General features: G+C 37.2%; 1 protein-coding gene across 1 annotated transcript in view; it reads left to right on the plus strand.

Moving 5' to 3' along the window:
• Nucleotides 1–2,643: 2,643 nt before the first annotated feature.
• ITPR2 (inositol 1,4,5-trisphosphate receptor type 2) overlaps nt 2,644–15,391 on the plus strand; it is a 421,207-nt gene continuing 408,459 nt past the window's right edge. Inside the window, exon 1 of the mRNA XM_039882456.1 lies at nt 2,644–3,164. Within this exon, the coding sequence (XP_039738390.1) occupies nt 3,073–3,164 (92 nt within the window). The 5' untranslated portion in view covers nt 2,644–3,072. The remainder of the gene's footprint in view (nt 3,165–15,391) is intronic.

Below are 15,391 nucleotides of genomic sequence, written 5' to 3' on the forward strand. Positions count from 1 at the left end.
TTTGATCCTGATCTGACTTCTCAATCCCAACACCCGAGGAGCTCAAATATGAAGATGTGTGGGTAGAAGTAAAAGAACAGATCACGCCCCTTCCTCATGGCCATCCCATTGATCTGAGACCGTCTAGAAGAGAGATCAACATTTTAAACTGGTTCGTGAGTGTGTGTTTAACAATTGAAAGTAACGAAATCCAAGGGCTGTCCTTAGAATGTCATTAAGAAACAGAACATGTAGATTTGATTATTGCAAGGGAGTGATTTAAAAACCCATATTTTATTTGTACATCATTAAGCACACTGCTTACTAAACCAGTTACATGTTAAAAAGCTCTTCATGAAAGACTCAGTTGACAGGTAACATGAAAACCCTTTCACTTCTAGTACTGATCTGAGCATAACCAAGTGAACACTGAATATAAATTACCCTGAAAACAAGTCCGATGCAAAAACTCTTTACTGGAATTTTACTTTTAATATAGTCAATCCAATCCTTTGGGAGTAAACACTTCAAATGTTACACTCTGTTCTACTTATTACTTCTCTCTATAGATTTTTTTAGGGCAAAGATGAGTAGGGCTTTTGCACAGGAGACTCTTTGAGTACCATTTGGTTTCTGAGCTAAGCAAATAGAAGGATAGAGGAAGGATAGAGCATAAAACCTAAGGCTGAGAAGACCCTTTTAGGAGGCTTGGCTGCTGTGGAAGGAGCCTTTGGTGGTTGGCTCACCATGTCTGCCATGCCAACACAGAAATGTGACCAGATCCAGTCCTCAGACTATATTAGACACCTCAGTGGGCAGTGAATGGTGGGAATGGGGTTAGGGGGAAAAAAGACATTAGACTTGAGTACATGGTTGAAGTTTGTACCTGTTCATTAGCCATTAGCATAAATAATCAACCACTTGTTTTGTAATGTGTTGTCCACAGATAGTAAACAAAGAAAATATGACTTTGACCAATAATTGTTGAGCATCCATTGTATGTAGGGCACAGAATTGTGCAACATGAGGAACCATAGACTATAATCCATGGATTTTTTTGATAAACAGATACCTCCATTTCCAGGGTCATCATCTTGTTCCAACTCAAGCTTTTAAACAGTTTTCCAAGTTCTTGGAGGCTCCCAACAGTAATATCATGTGTTTAATATCAGAGGCATCTCTAAGTTGCTAAATAATCTTTTCCAAAGGAGAACACAGAAGTAAAGAGAGATCTGCCAGCTGCATGGTAGGACAATGACTGGGTCCAGTTTATCTCAACACATGCAGGCTTTGCACCCACATTTCCTGGATTCTGTGTCTAACACTATTCTCTAATATCCTCCAGGCTTTCTAAACACCAACATTTGAATATTAAGCTTATTTCAATATTCAACATTTGAATATTAAATCACATATTTCATTATGTGATTGTCTCAACCAAAACCATTTTTGACCCATAAGACATTCTTGAACCGTAAATTTAAACTTAAATTTAAATTTAAATTTAGTCAGTTGCATAGTTTGGCACACACTCCTCTGCACGACTTGAGTTTCTTTACCTTTCTTCAAACCTTGCTTTGTGGGGATTGCATAGGTCACAGTCTTTGGGTAGGTAGGGAGTGTTATAACTGCAGCTCAGAGAGCTTTCCCTCTCTGGGTCTTGCGGAAAGGCAGAGCAAAATGATTCTAAAATGATATTCTAAGATGAGGGCTACAAAAGCAACAGAGAAGGTGTGGAAACGTGTCCAGCCACCGGTTTCATTTATGATAGCTGGAGCTTTAAGAGTCAGCAGCTTTAAAAGTAAACAAACGAAGATTGTTAGTGAGGCAGTGACAGTGGTCTCTGGGGAGCTAGAAGGTTAAACTTGGGCTTGGAGTTTACAACAGGAGGCGCAGCCTTGGAGGCTTAAGAGAAGGTTCACAGCCAACCGTTGGCTACGAAAATTGCTAGCTCGGTCAAGCGATGTTTTCCGCCACGGAGGATGGCCTCCACCTGGACATCTGCTGACAGGTCAAGTTTCACTAACGCCATCATACTTGAGACAAAAACCAAAACTACATACTCTAAATAGAAACCTACCTACCTTCTGTCCTTCCTCCCTCCTTTCCTTCTCCCCTCCCTCCTTCCGCCCCTTATTTTCTTTATTATGTATTTATATTTTATTTCTACTTTTTCCCTTTACTTCAACACCTTCCTCTCCCTTAGTGACCAAATTAGCTACCCCTAAATATCCACCCACCCTACCCTGACTCCTCTTTGGTTCCTCCAGGCGTATCGCTGATTCACACCACCGCTCCCGTCCTTTACGCCCGCCCATCTCCAGTTCTGTCTCACTGGCTCCTGCAGTCTCCGGGAAAGCGTCTCGGCCCAGCCATCCTTCGCTTTCCTAGGCGTGGACTGTCGCACCCCAGGTCTAGCCTCTCCTGGGTAGCTATACTGCTCAACCTCCCTGGCTCCGGGCCCCCGCCGCCCCTCCAGCGCCTCCCCGTGTTCCATTAGCGCACGGGTCCAAGCGGCCACCGCCGCGGCTTCCCGGGTGGCCGGGCCTGCCCCGAGTGCCCCGCCCCGGCCCAGCTCCGCCCCCTGCCGCCGCTCCCTGATTGGCCTCCCGCCCCGGGCTCTTCTCCTCCCCTTCGCTCAATGGGCACCGCCACCTGGTCCAAAAATTCCCCCGGGGGCACCAAGGGGCTCTGCAGCCACTAGCTCCCTCTCGGTGGCGGTGACGGCTACGGCAGGGCGCAGAGAAGGGAGGGGGCGAGGAGGAGGTGGGAGGAGGAGGAGGAGCAAAGGTGTTGGAGAGAAAACTTCTGAAAGGAACAGGAAACCTGCCGCGGCGGCGGCGGCGGCGGCTCTTGGGGTGCCCGGGCTGCGCACGTCGCGGGGTGTCTGCGGCTGCGGCGTCGCTCCTGGCCGGCTCTCCCGGCGCGCGGCAGAACTGAGCCCGACACTCGGTCGCTCGGGCCGTGCCCTCCGCCGCCGCTCTTGGCGTTGCAGCCGTGGGCTCCGTTCAGCCCCTGCGGCGGCGGCTCCCGGGAGAGGGCGGCGAGGGCGCAGAGAAGAGGAAGGACGTCTACTTTGGAGCATGAAGCAGCATGTCTGATAAAATGTCCAGCTTCCTCTACATAGGGGACATCGTGTCCCTGTACGCGGAGGGCTCGGTCAACGGCTTCATCAGCACCCTGGGGTAAGCCGGGGCGGGCTGGGCAGCGCCGGCGCTCTGTCTCCGCGGAGCCCATCCCTGTCCCTCCACGCGCCTCCGCGTCCTCCCGCTCTCGCCGAGCGCGGCCCGGCCGCTGGGCAGCGTCTGCGCCCGCGGACAGCGCTGTGCCCTCGGCTCGATCGCTCGCAGGAAGCTGCCCCGAGAGGCAAGACTTTCTCAGCAACTTCATAATCAGAAACTCAGAGACACATCCGAAAAGGAGGAAGTGATTCAAAAACCCTGAGACAGGCCCGGCGAAGAAGTCTTCGCTGGCTTCTCCATGGGTTGTTTTGATTACAATGTTTGTTTTCCCTTAAAGGTAAAACAACACATCTCTCCCCATCTTTTCTCGCTACCGCTCTTGGCCTATGTCTCTCTGAGCCGGGTTTGTAAGAGAAGGCGATATAAGTTCGTGGCCCTGGACATGAAACTCAAGCGAAGTGTTGAGCCAGAATGTGGCTTTGCCCTACGGGAGCAGCTCCCCATGCCCTCTTCGCTGAAGTAATTTCCTTTTGGCCTTGCCAAACCTGGACTCACCCCGCGGTCGGGGCAGCCTAGGAGCCTCCTTAACGCAGGGACCCTCCGAGATCTTGGCCTCCCGGGTGCTTGAACTCAGACCTGCTTTCTCCACTTCCCGGGCCTTGGCCCACTGAAATGCTAAACCTCTCCTGGAATTCAGCCAAGTGTAGTGCTCTTGAAGTTCAAATTGATTTATGAATGGGATACATATATATGCACACATATCCATACAGACAGTGTGCTAGATGGTTAACTGAGCTTGCCTTGATTTTCTGTCTTGATTGAGAATACTACCTCGCAGTTTAAATGCACACTGCAATATATTTGATGTGCATGGTTTTTTTTTTTTTTTTTTTTTGTTACTTCATGGTCACAGCACCATAGACTTCTCACTCAGAGGATTCAGGCTGTAGAACTGCTGTTTCTGCTCATGGCTGGTCACTGTTTTCTGCTGTTAGGTTTTAGGGTACATGACTTAACATGCGGTGTCCCTGGACCGTGACTTCCAGCTATGTGATAACGGAGTGGTGCCTACTTAACAGAAGGCGTGGATGTCACTAGAACTTCCATTGTTTCTGTTATTTGTGCATCTCCCCAAGTGGGTGAAAAAAGGAAGGTAGATTTAATCTCTTTAAGATCCATGTTATTTACTTGTGAAAATGAAGCATGGAGGAAAAAAGTGGCAAGTGCTTATGCTGAGTTTGTAAATCATGAACTACCATTTGTTTCTGAGAGAATTCATAGTGTAAGTTCAGTTTTTGGGTCCCCAACAGCATTTTGCAGATGTACTCTGCTTCATTTCACCCCTCCCCTTCATAGAGTCTCTCTTAGTGTGTAATGAGGTAGTTAAGCAGGGGGTGCTTCAGAGCCCAAAGCTCCTGGTTAAATCCTGGCTTTTCCACCTGTGAACCTTATGACCTGGGGCAAATTACGTAATCCATCTGTATCTCAGTTTCTTCAGATCTCGAAAACAGGAATAATAATGGTTTCTATCTCAGAGCCTTGTGGTGAGAAAGAGTAAATTAATATATGTAAAGTATCTGGAACTTAATAAGCACTTACATAAAGTGTTAACTGTGAGCAATAGTTATATACTTGAGGCAAGATAATAAAAAGGATTAGGAATAGAGTATCAAACCTGGATAAAAGGTCATGTTTCTGTAGTGTCTTATTCAGCAAAGTTATATGTATGGTTAACTATATACATATGACTTTAGATGGGAAGTCAGGAAGCTACAACTTTAGCAGTTGTGGAGTCTGTCCTGCTCATTTTAGAGATACAGAAACTGAGGGGAAGAGAAATAAAGAGAATTACTCAAGAAACGGAGGACATTAATGCCAAAGTTGGAACTGTAACTATGTCTCTAGATTCCCAGCCAAGTGAGAGTTTCTTTGGTTACACACGGTAATCTTTAAGACTTCAATAAAAAATAAGCTTGACCTTTCATATAGCACATATGTTTGCATAAATATTTCTTATTTGTATTCAGTATTTCTTGCTGATGTTTTGAATGTTGAGTTTCCTTAGAATGTGTTTGTTAAAAATAACAATTATTTTTCTGTTAACAGTCTTGTCGAGGTTAACATGACAAGACTTCTGTGCAGCTGATTCTAAGGTGAGGTAGGACCTCTAGAAATGCTGCTATTGGAAAGCTCGGTACTTTGATTAGATAGTCTTTTTCTTGAACCTATGGAACCACATTACCCTAAGATTTTTAGGAGTTATAAAGCTCACAGAGACATGGCCATGCCACATGAAATGTTATCTAGGCAGAGTAGCATCACCTACTTTATTAGCTTAGAAGGCAATTGATAGATACTTATTTTGCAATCAAAGGAGCATGGTAGTTATTATTTTCTATTATATTGTTGTAAGGTAATTATTTATACACTTTCAGTATCAGAGAGTGCATAATTCTAGTTGAATTTCCTTGCTCTTCTGTTAGTTAGAGATCTTACTGTCTTAGGTGCTAATTAGCTATATGATCTTGTTCATGTCATTTATTCTCTTTTCATGTCAGCTCGGCTTTCTGGAGACTAAGAAGGAGAGTATATGCTATACCCACCTCCCTGGGGTATTATAAAAATGAATGAAAGAGACAAATGAGCCCGATTTTTTTTTTTTTTTAGTAAGTTGCTAGGAAACATTATACCTATTTTTGTGGTCCTTAAATTTCTTCAAAAGGTTTGTGGATTTTTAAAGTGAATTGCAAGCTGGATTGGAGATATTAGCATTATATCTATTTAGCCAAAATAGTTTGTTCCACTGTAATATTAGAAAAGCCAAAAATTAGACTTAAATTTTCTGATTCTTATTTGCTCTTTGACACTTTTGAGAGCACTATGGTTTTCAAAATTCAACTTAAGAGGGTAGTTAATGAGAACTGAGTTTACACAGCATTTTAAGGTAATAGATATATATGTACAAGTCAATTGTTTGATTTTAGTATTTAATGTGTAAATAAGTTCAGGAGGATATGCATTGTTATTATTTAGCTTTAGAGAATTTTTGCAGTAAGGTAACACATTTTTCAGCTGGAAAAATACTGGGTTCACTATATTAGAGTTTAGCAGGCCTATTTTAGAGGCCTTAAACTAAATGTGGCAGGATTTTCTTAGGTTCTGTGACCTAGCTTTTAAGTTTGATTTTTCAGTCTATGAGAAATTAGAATGCCCCAGTTTCAAAGATTTGCATTTCCCCTTTTTCCTTCAGTTATTCTTTAACGAGTATTTCCCTGATGTTTCTGAATCTTGAATCGTTGCTAACTGAAGTAGAGTTTGTGTAAGTACAAAAGGGGTCTGCTTTATATTTTCTAACTTAATTTTTCATCTAAGTATCTATTTAAGGCATAGTTATAGTCACTTAAGAAAAACTGCTTTAAATCTTATTGAATGAAGATGGTGATATGTTTTAAATAAATTATTTATTTGCTACTGGTACATTTTTGGGTTATACTTTTCATTTTTCTTTTATAAGGTAAGGAGGAAGTTTTGGAATATACCTTATAATTTCATATGCAGTGTTAATTGTGCCGTCCCACTACCTCCATTTTCTTTATACTAAGATTTATTTCCCCGCTCCTTGCCACATCTGATATTTCATATTTCTGAGTATATCAGCTTGATCACTGGTCAGGTACTACGCAGTGGGAGTGAGCAGAATTTCCAGGATGAGTGGGATAGTAGAATAAGTAAAAGGTATATAATTCCTTCATTGTCTATTCTCTGTGTGTTTGAGAGGTTGATAAATGACAAGTGTGCATATATGTATTTGCATGTATGTGTGTCTGTCTATGTATGTTTAAGTGATTGCTGCCTTTGGCTTGAGGTTTCTTCTCAGGATCTACCAAGGATCAACACTCTCTAGTTAAGGTCTCAGAAAACTGTCAGGCAATCACGTATTGATGCAGTGACTGCAAAGCATCGTAATAGTCACATGAGGCACAATGAGGCTTCATTCAATGACTGACTGCATATATGATGGTGGTCCCAGAAGATTATAATGGAGCTGAAATCCCTATCACCTAGTGACTTCTTAACCATGGTAACAACTCAGCGCACCACATTACTCATGTTTGTAGTGCTACTGGTGTGAACAAACCTACTGTACAGTAGTAGGCTATTCCATCTAGGTTTGTGTAAGTACACTCTATGATGCTCATATGATGACAGAATCGCTTAACTGCACAATTCTAACTGTATCCTTGTCGTTAAGTGGCTCATGACTATAGTGTCTTAGCCAGAATGACGAAAGATTGGGGCCCTTATTTTTGCCTACTGCTTGATTTTTGGCCAATTCAGTGACCTTCTCAATTTCTTTGTTTCCATGTTCAAAGAGGGACATCAGGTATGGTGATGGGGGTTGGGTCACATGGTTTATAATTCTGACTTAATTCTTCAGATGAACAAAAGTGTGTAAATGCTTACATTTTATTGTTCCGAATTATTATCCCTTGAATTTCCCTTCCTGATCTTTTTTCTGCTTAAACTTTTTGATAACTAAATGTTTGTGGATTTATTATTACCTTTTCTTTTTACTTAATTATGCTGTTCTTATTATAGTTTTAAAAGTCTTTCTCTTAATAGGACAGTTTGATCAATAAAGAGTCATAGATGAAGCAAAGAATGTTTATTGTCAGCTTTTGTTTTTACATAATTCATTAGTTATCTATATCTTTCAAATAGAACCCTTCCAAGTAACAACCATAATTTCTGGCTATAACTAGGTATATGAACTTAGCTTTGTTTTGACTAAGACATATGTTATTATAATAAAAATATCTAAAAATCCATTGGACATTTGCATATATGTTTAGTGGAGAATATTGAGTTGTTTGAAAAGTCTAAGGGTTAGTAGCATCATGTTATGGAACTTGAAGTCAGCTTAATTTAAGTACAAAGACAGTTTCTGAAGTGGTGAACATAAAGTCTATTTTAAACTGAAAGGTTGACTGTTTTTTAAACTTAGAAGTCATTCCATAAATAACACTGCAGCTTCTAGACCCTCTGTTGGAGAACTCAGGTAAACAACCATACCTCCTCAGTGCCTCTGATGCTTGTCTTCGGTTGAGTAGAGTTCAGAGACAACTGCTTGGTCTCATTCTAAATTTTTGTTAATAGGTAGAGGTTTCAATAATCACATTTTCCCTTAGGAACTGTTCTTGTACAGATAGTACGTGGATAACTATTATAGATAATAGACAATATTATAGATGCAAACTTTAAAATTTAAATTTTAGGCACAGGATGTGGCTTCAAATATAAATATAGAAGAAGAAATAACAGTGGACTTTTATGACAAATTTAGAGCATAATAACATAAGAATAAATTTTCCTTTTTTTTTTTACATCAGATTCAGCGATGGATACTCACACTAAATTATAATTATAGTAGTGAAACTTTAATGATCATTTACTTATTTATTCATTTATTTAATGTGTAAAACTGTGCCTTTCACATGTGTCGATACCTTTTTTTATGGTTATCTTTCTGGTTACAGATTTAGGTGGGAAAGTTTTCAATATATGACTTTAAGAAACCATAATTCTAATTAAAAATATATAACATAAGACACATGGAAAATAGTGAAAGAAAATAGAACACCATGTTAATAGTGTTGACATTGCATGATGAATAGATGGGTAATTTTAATTTTTACACTGCACATATTTTTCAGATTCTATATATGTTTCATTAATTAGACATCTATTACTTTTATATTCAGGAAAGTTAACTACAATGAAAATAATGTTTTTAAGGATTCTTCAATTTCTTATTACTGTTAATCAACAATATTTATTTTAAAAAGCATAAATAAAGCATTTTCCTGGTCATGGTCAGTGGAGGAAAACCACAAACTAGGAAATTGCATGTTACTTAAATAGATGGTCATACATTTACTATAAAAAAAATTTGTTCCTGGTTATTATTGGTCTTTTAAAATGTATTATGGAAAGTGTTTGTCTGGTCAGCAATGCTGAGCAATTATGAATGATTGATTTAATTTATGCGGCATATATATAGTCTGTTTAATTTTAGAAGTCTGTTTACATGTGTAAGAAGTATATACATTAGCATGGCTGACTTGTCCATTTTAGTGATCTTAGTACTCACTATGATACTTTTATTGTCTGAATTAGTTTCTATAGGTATTAGTTTGTGAGTGTGTGTGTGTGTGTGTGTGTGTGTGTGTATGCGCATGTGATTAAATCAAGTGATTGTTTTTTTTTATTGAATATCTTTGAAGTAGGTGGATTAGCTCTTTCAAAATTCAAATCAATAATCGGTTAACAATAGCTATTTTATAGTTTATACTAACAAACACCCACAGATCTCCAACCTTTAATTAAGAATAAGTTGAATGATCAGGTTATTCAGAAAAAATTTAATCTTAAAATTGAAAACGTGTTCACACCATAAATCAAATCCATGTGATGTTTCTGGTGATGTGGTTTGTACTGGAGCATGCTACAGACTGAATCATTGATTCACTCAATAAATATTTAATTTACTCAACAAATATGTGCTGGGATACAGTATGAAGAGATGCCAGATATTAAGCTGTATTTTATTATTATCTCAAAAAATCAAACTTTATTTGAGAATTTGTAGTATGACACTTGGCTAGTCTCTATGGGAGACATAAAGGCATTTGACACCTTTGCTCTCAGTATTGTAAATGCCACAAGATAAGGAACAGACTCTGTCTTTTTAATCCTTGTATGTTCAACACCTCACAGAATTTCTGGTACATAGTAGATGTTTAATAAATAATTGTGAAATCAATGTAGTAGTTATTTAGTAATGGAGATAAGACCAGTATTGAATAACCACAACATAAAACATTTTTTTTTTCAAATGCCATAATGATGATTGAAGACAGTATCATAGGGAGCCAGAAGAGGATTCTTTCTCTCAGGTTGTTATTAACTGGGGAGGGCTTCAAGGAGGAGGTGGTATTTGAGCTGAATTTTGAAGGATCATTAAGATGGCTATTTGTCTCAATTCTATACCAATAATTTGATCACATATTCTTGGTACTTTTTTCTTTCATTGGAAAAAAAATCGATGAACTTTTATTCTCCATTCTAATAGCTCCAAAGAAATAAAGCTAAGTATTTGTTATTATTGGGATATGCAAAAACAGAAGACAAAATCTAAGAATACATTTTATGTTTACTTACCAAACGCGAGAACTTTAAATTAGATTCAGAACCTCTGAGTTTATTTAGACTGCTTTCAATCCTTGTTATGTACGCTGAATTTACTGATACCTGAGATAATGAGAACAGGTGTATAAAGCCCAGTCAAGAAGAAATTTGGCAATTATTTGGGAGAATTTATGCAGTGTTTCTAACTCCTTTGGATATTCCATTTTTACTTCTTTCCCCCTTGTTTCTCCCCATCCCCAATGTTTCATAGTTTTACTTTATTACTAATGAACTTAAAGTTTTATAGATCTCTAGAAGCTTTGAGAGTAAGGACAATTTTTCACCTAAAATAATTCTAAATGTTTTTGCTTCATAGTTCCTATGACTGTTCATTTCTCTCTTTCTCTATCTCTCTTTCCCTCCCTAAATTCTTCCCTCCTTTTCTCTCTCTCTATCTCCCACCCACATGATACAGAATACCTTTCTGGTATATACAGAGTTCACTATAACCTTTTGGTATTTTAACAAGTGATAAAGGCCATAGGTAGATTCCCGTGAATGCAAGGAAAGACTTAGGAAGTGAGCAAAGAATCTATAATCATATCTAAATTCTTAGAATTCAAACTTGTATTATTGAGGTTCTATCTATTACTAAGATGTTTGAGCCACTGTTAAAATATAATAAAAACCTGTGGAAAATTATAAAATAACGGACTTTTATTATATACTAGTTATCCAAACATTTCCCCATACAGTTCTAGAGATCTTCAATTAAGTAATTCCTAGATGTTTAGCTCTCCAAGACCTTGTAGTAATGACTAATTATGAAACACTCACTAAGGGCAGACACTATTGCTTGCCACATATTATCTCCTGCTGAAAAGAAGATTCTTTAAATTATGTAAGAAATTATATAGATGAGAGCTAAATATAAAAGCCCCCCAAAACAAACAAAAAAACAAAAACAACAAAACTGAATTAAAAAGTTGTTGATTAAGTTTTCTAGTGGCAAATCGAAGTGTATTATTTGTAAAATTTTAAGAGAATAACATGCTTTCCAACTTATGTTCCAACTCACATTTAGTTAAATTATTTGCAAGCCTTGTATTGAATTGTCTCAGAACTCTCTAAAAACAATCTATAGATATCCTGTTATCCTAATTCTTAGTATCTGATCTCAAAAGCCCAAAGGATTCGGAAAGCAAAGGATACTTATATATCACTACCTTATGGATAAAGCTTAAGAATTAAAAGATTATATTATATTAGAAGTAAATTTCTTTTGTTTATAAGGAGCAGATATCATTTTTGGATAACTTTGGCAGAGAAAGAAATTTATTACAAGGATACTGGAGGAACTCCAAAAAATTGATTGATGAGCTCAATAACTGAGCGTTAAGAAAGGCAGAAACTCGCAGCTGCTGTGGGAATCTCAAAAGCAGAACCTTCTGTCTCCCTGGGCTCTGCCATTTACATGACTCAGATATAGCAATTTGTATACTGTGTGTCTTTGAAATTCTTAAATTTCCCAATAAAGAGTGATAGAGTTTGGTCCTACTTGGCTCTGCCTTCTCCTGGGGGAGTGTGATATGGAGGAAGGACAGCAAAAAGGACCTGGGCATGCGCTCAGATATCATCATGTAGTAGATAATTTAACAGTAACTACCTAATGCCTTTTAAAATAAATTGTGATAAAATACACATGACATAAAATTTACTATCTTAACCATTTTTAAGTGTAAAACTCAGTGGCATTAAGTGTATTAACAATATGGGCCACTGTCACCTCTATCCATTTCCAGAACTTTTCCTTCATCCTAAATAGAAACTCTGTACCCTTTTGACAATAACTCCTCATCTGTCTCCCCTGCCCCCCATCCCCTTCACAGCTCTTGGCCCACTTTCTGTCTATGAATTTACCTATTCTAGGTGCCTTATATAAGTAGAGTCATATAATATTTGTTCTATTGTGTCTGGCTTAATTTTATTAACTTAATGTTTTCAAGATTTCATCCATGTTGGAGCATGTATCAGTACTCTCTATTCCTTTTTATTGCTAAATAATATTCTATTGTAAGGATCCAGCACATGGTGTTTATTCATTAGTTGATAGACATTTGAGTTGTTTCTACTTTTTGACTTTTATTAATAATGCTGTTATAAATATTTGTGTATAAGTTTCCATGTGAATATATGTGCATAATTCTTTTGGATATATACCTAGCAGTGGAATTGCTGGATCATATGGTGACATATTTAACATTTTGCCTCAGCCTTCCCTGTTCTACTTTATGTTTTTTTTTCACATCATTTTATTACATACAATATATTTTACTGTTTATTGTATCCAGTATTTGTCATTGTCTACCCTTGGTAGAATGTAACCTCTTTGAAGGCAGGGATCTTTCTTTTGTCATTGAATATCTCAAGGGCTTGGCTTCATAAATATTTATTGAATGAATATTTGTTGAACTAGGATATACATATTCTCAAATCTCTAAGTAGCTGTTAACATAAGTTCCTTTCTGGAAAAAAGTCAATGTAATTGTTTGTACTTATTAAATGTTTTGAGACTCCATATAATTAAAATGGATGAAAGTTATCATTGGATTTATGGTGCCATCTAATCTCGCTATAATAGGTACTTAAATAATCTCTTGGGTTATATCTCTGCACCTGCCCAGCCCAACATCTGATAAAACTTACAGTCTGGAAAAAGTAACTCTATAGCTTTATTTAATGGTTTACACGTTATAGCCACATTAAAGAAAAATTGATATTTCTGAAAGTTTAGCTTTGTTTTTACATGTGAGAGTAAATTTGTAAGCATTTTGTGAGACCATTTTTTAATTGAAATCAGCCCTTCTTTTTGGTGGATAATATATAAAACATCCAGGAAAACATTTTGTACTATAACTGTTATTGGCAGAAAAGTTTAGTTGGAAATAATTTGCAAATACGAAACCAGAGAGTAGTTGTGAAATTTATAGAACTTAAGAAATATGTAAGTGGACATATGACAAGTTGTTATTTTTCTTTTTGAAAATTAGGAATGTGTCTCGAAAAGGATAGGCATGTAAATATAGGCTGAGGAGAACAAATGGCCAGTATTTTTGCTCTTCATTAATTGTATTCTATCTATTGACTAAGTCTGTTATAATGTGTTTTGACTCAAGCTCATTCCAAAAGATACATGTTTGGTTCTTCTCTTTTAAAACTTTTAATTTTCCAGTATTATTATTCACTCTTATTCTTGGAATCCTCATTGGTAGCGATGTACAAATGAGAACTTCTTTGAGAGTATATTTGTATATTGTACAGAGAAATAAAGTGAAAAGTATAGGTATGTACAAATTACAAAATAATTTAAAATATTTTAAAACAACCTCATTCTATTCCCTTTAGTTCTAACATGCTATAATCCTCTATGATAGATATTTTAAAATGTAATACCTTTAGGAAAGAAATTTTGAGATGAAAGATACCAAATATTATCAAAGTTTGTTTCATTTCTGTAACATCCAAATCAATCCAGCTGAAGTATATTATATCAAGTAGAGATAGTGGCTTAATAAAATCTATTACCCAAATCACCAAGTGCAGTTACATTAGAAATTCAAAGTAAGTTAATGATTTAAAGACTAGTTACTTGTGTTTGACTAAAATGTTCAAGGTCATTGCTAATATCAAGGACATAACTACTTAAACATTTGCATTTTAAGTAGATTTTTGGCTTCAACCATGCTTTGAGAGGGTAATTTCAGTGGAGGTTTAAGCAGGGAAGGTAAAAAAAGGAATTTTGTTGTATTCAGGGCTAGGATTGATAACATGTGAGAAAAGGGCCTTTATTTACCTTTCTTCCCTATTTACCTGGCAGGACATGATTTATTAGATGAGTTCCAGTTCTAAATCTGTGTGAGAAATGAGCCTTCTTTCCTGATCAGTACAAATGAAGTCACTGTTAACCTGTTAGGGTGAAACCAAGTGCTTATTGCCAAAGTCTTAGCTGCTAGAGAATCACTCAGTCTTTAAAAATATGATCAAATTACAAGTACAAAAATACTTTGTTAATTATTGGAGAATCTGAATAAAAAATTGTTGAGGTAAATTGTCATGTAGAAATTTTAAGAGACAGCAATTAGTTTAGCAATAGATACCCCTAAAATTATACTATAAACATTTTCTAAAAAAGTAGATCAACATTCATACTGTGCATTTGTTCAACAAAGAAGTTGTGATTAATATAATAAACTAAAGAATATCAGCCATATCATTTAGTTTGAATCTTAATTTATTTAGAAAAATGCTTATTAATTTCAATATATCAGAGACTACTAGTTATTTCTTCTAATTCATTTTTTCCTTCTTCCATACTTGAGTTTATGAGTGCCCAGAATAAAGACCACATTTCCCAGCCTCCCTTGCAGCCAGGTGTGGCCACAGACTATACTTTGTGTTTGGACCTTCAAAGGAAGCTTTTACTGCCCTCCTGCCTCTAATCCATGCTCATCCCATTCAGCTATTTGTAATAAGGGCAGGGAAGAATCCATCTTGAACCATGCTGATGAGGCCAATACATTAAGAATAAGAGAGCATGAAGAAATGAACTGGCTTTTTGGACATCCTCAAATCCTGGCTCTACTATAATCTAACAGAAGATAAAACTAGATGTGAGCAAACAAGAGCCAGATCATATATTCCCCATTAAGCAATGTGAACCCATTGAAGGATTTTAGGCTGGAGAATAAAATAAGTTTTGCTCTGGGAAGATCAGACAGTAGTAAAGAGAAAGAATGTAGAAGAAGGCTGCAAATGGTAGGCATGGAAGGAATCAGGGTAATACATGAAGGCAGTCTGAATCAAGCCACTGTAGTGGGGATAAAAAGTAGCTTTCATCAGAATCATCCAAGGGATAAAGTCTTTGTTTAGTGTTTCACTTTAGACCTGAAAACAATTTATGGATTAAAATATTCATTGTTACTTTTCAGGCTTCATTACTTTTAAAAATGGAACATATAGACTTGAAAGAAATTTCTCTTTCA

This window comes from Pteropus medius, unplaced genomic scaffold (genome assembly GCF_902729225.1).
Source record: "Pteropus medius unplaced genomic scaffold, Ma_sr-lr_union100, whole genome shotgun sequence".
NCBI lineage: Eukaryota > Metazoa > Chordata > Mammalia > Chiroptera > Pteropodidae > Pteropus > Pteropus medius.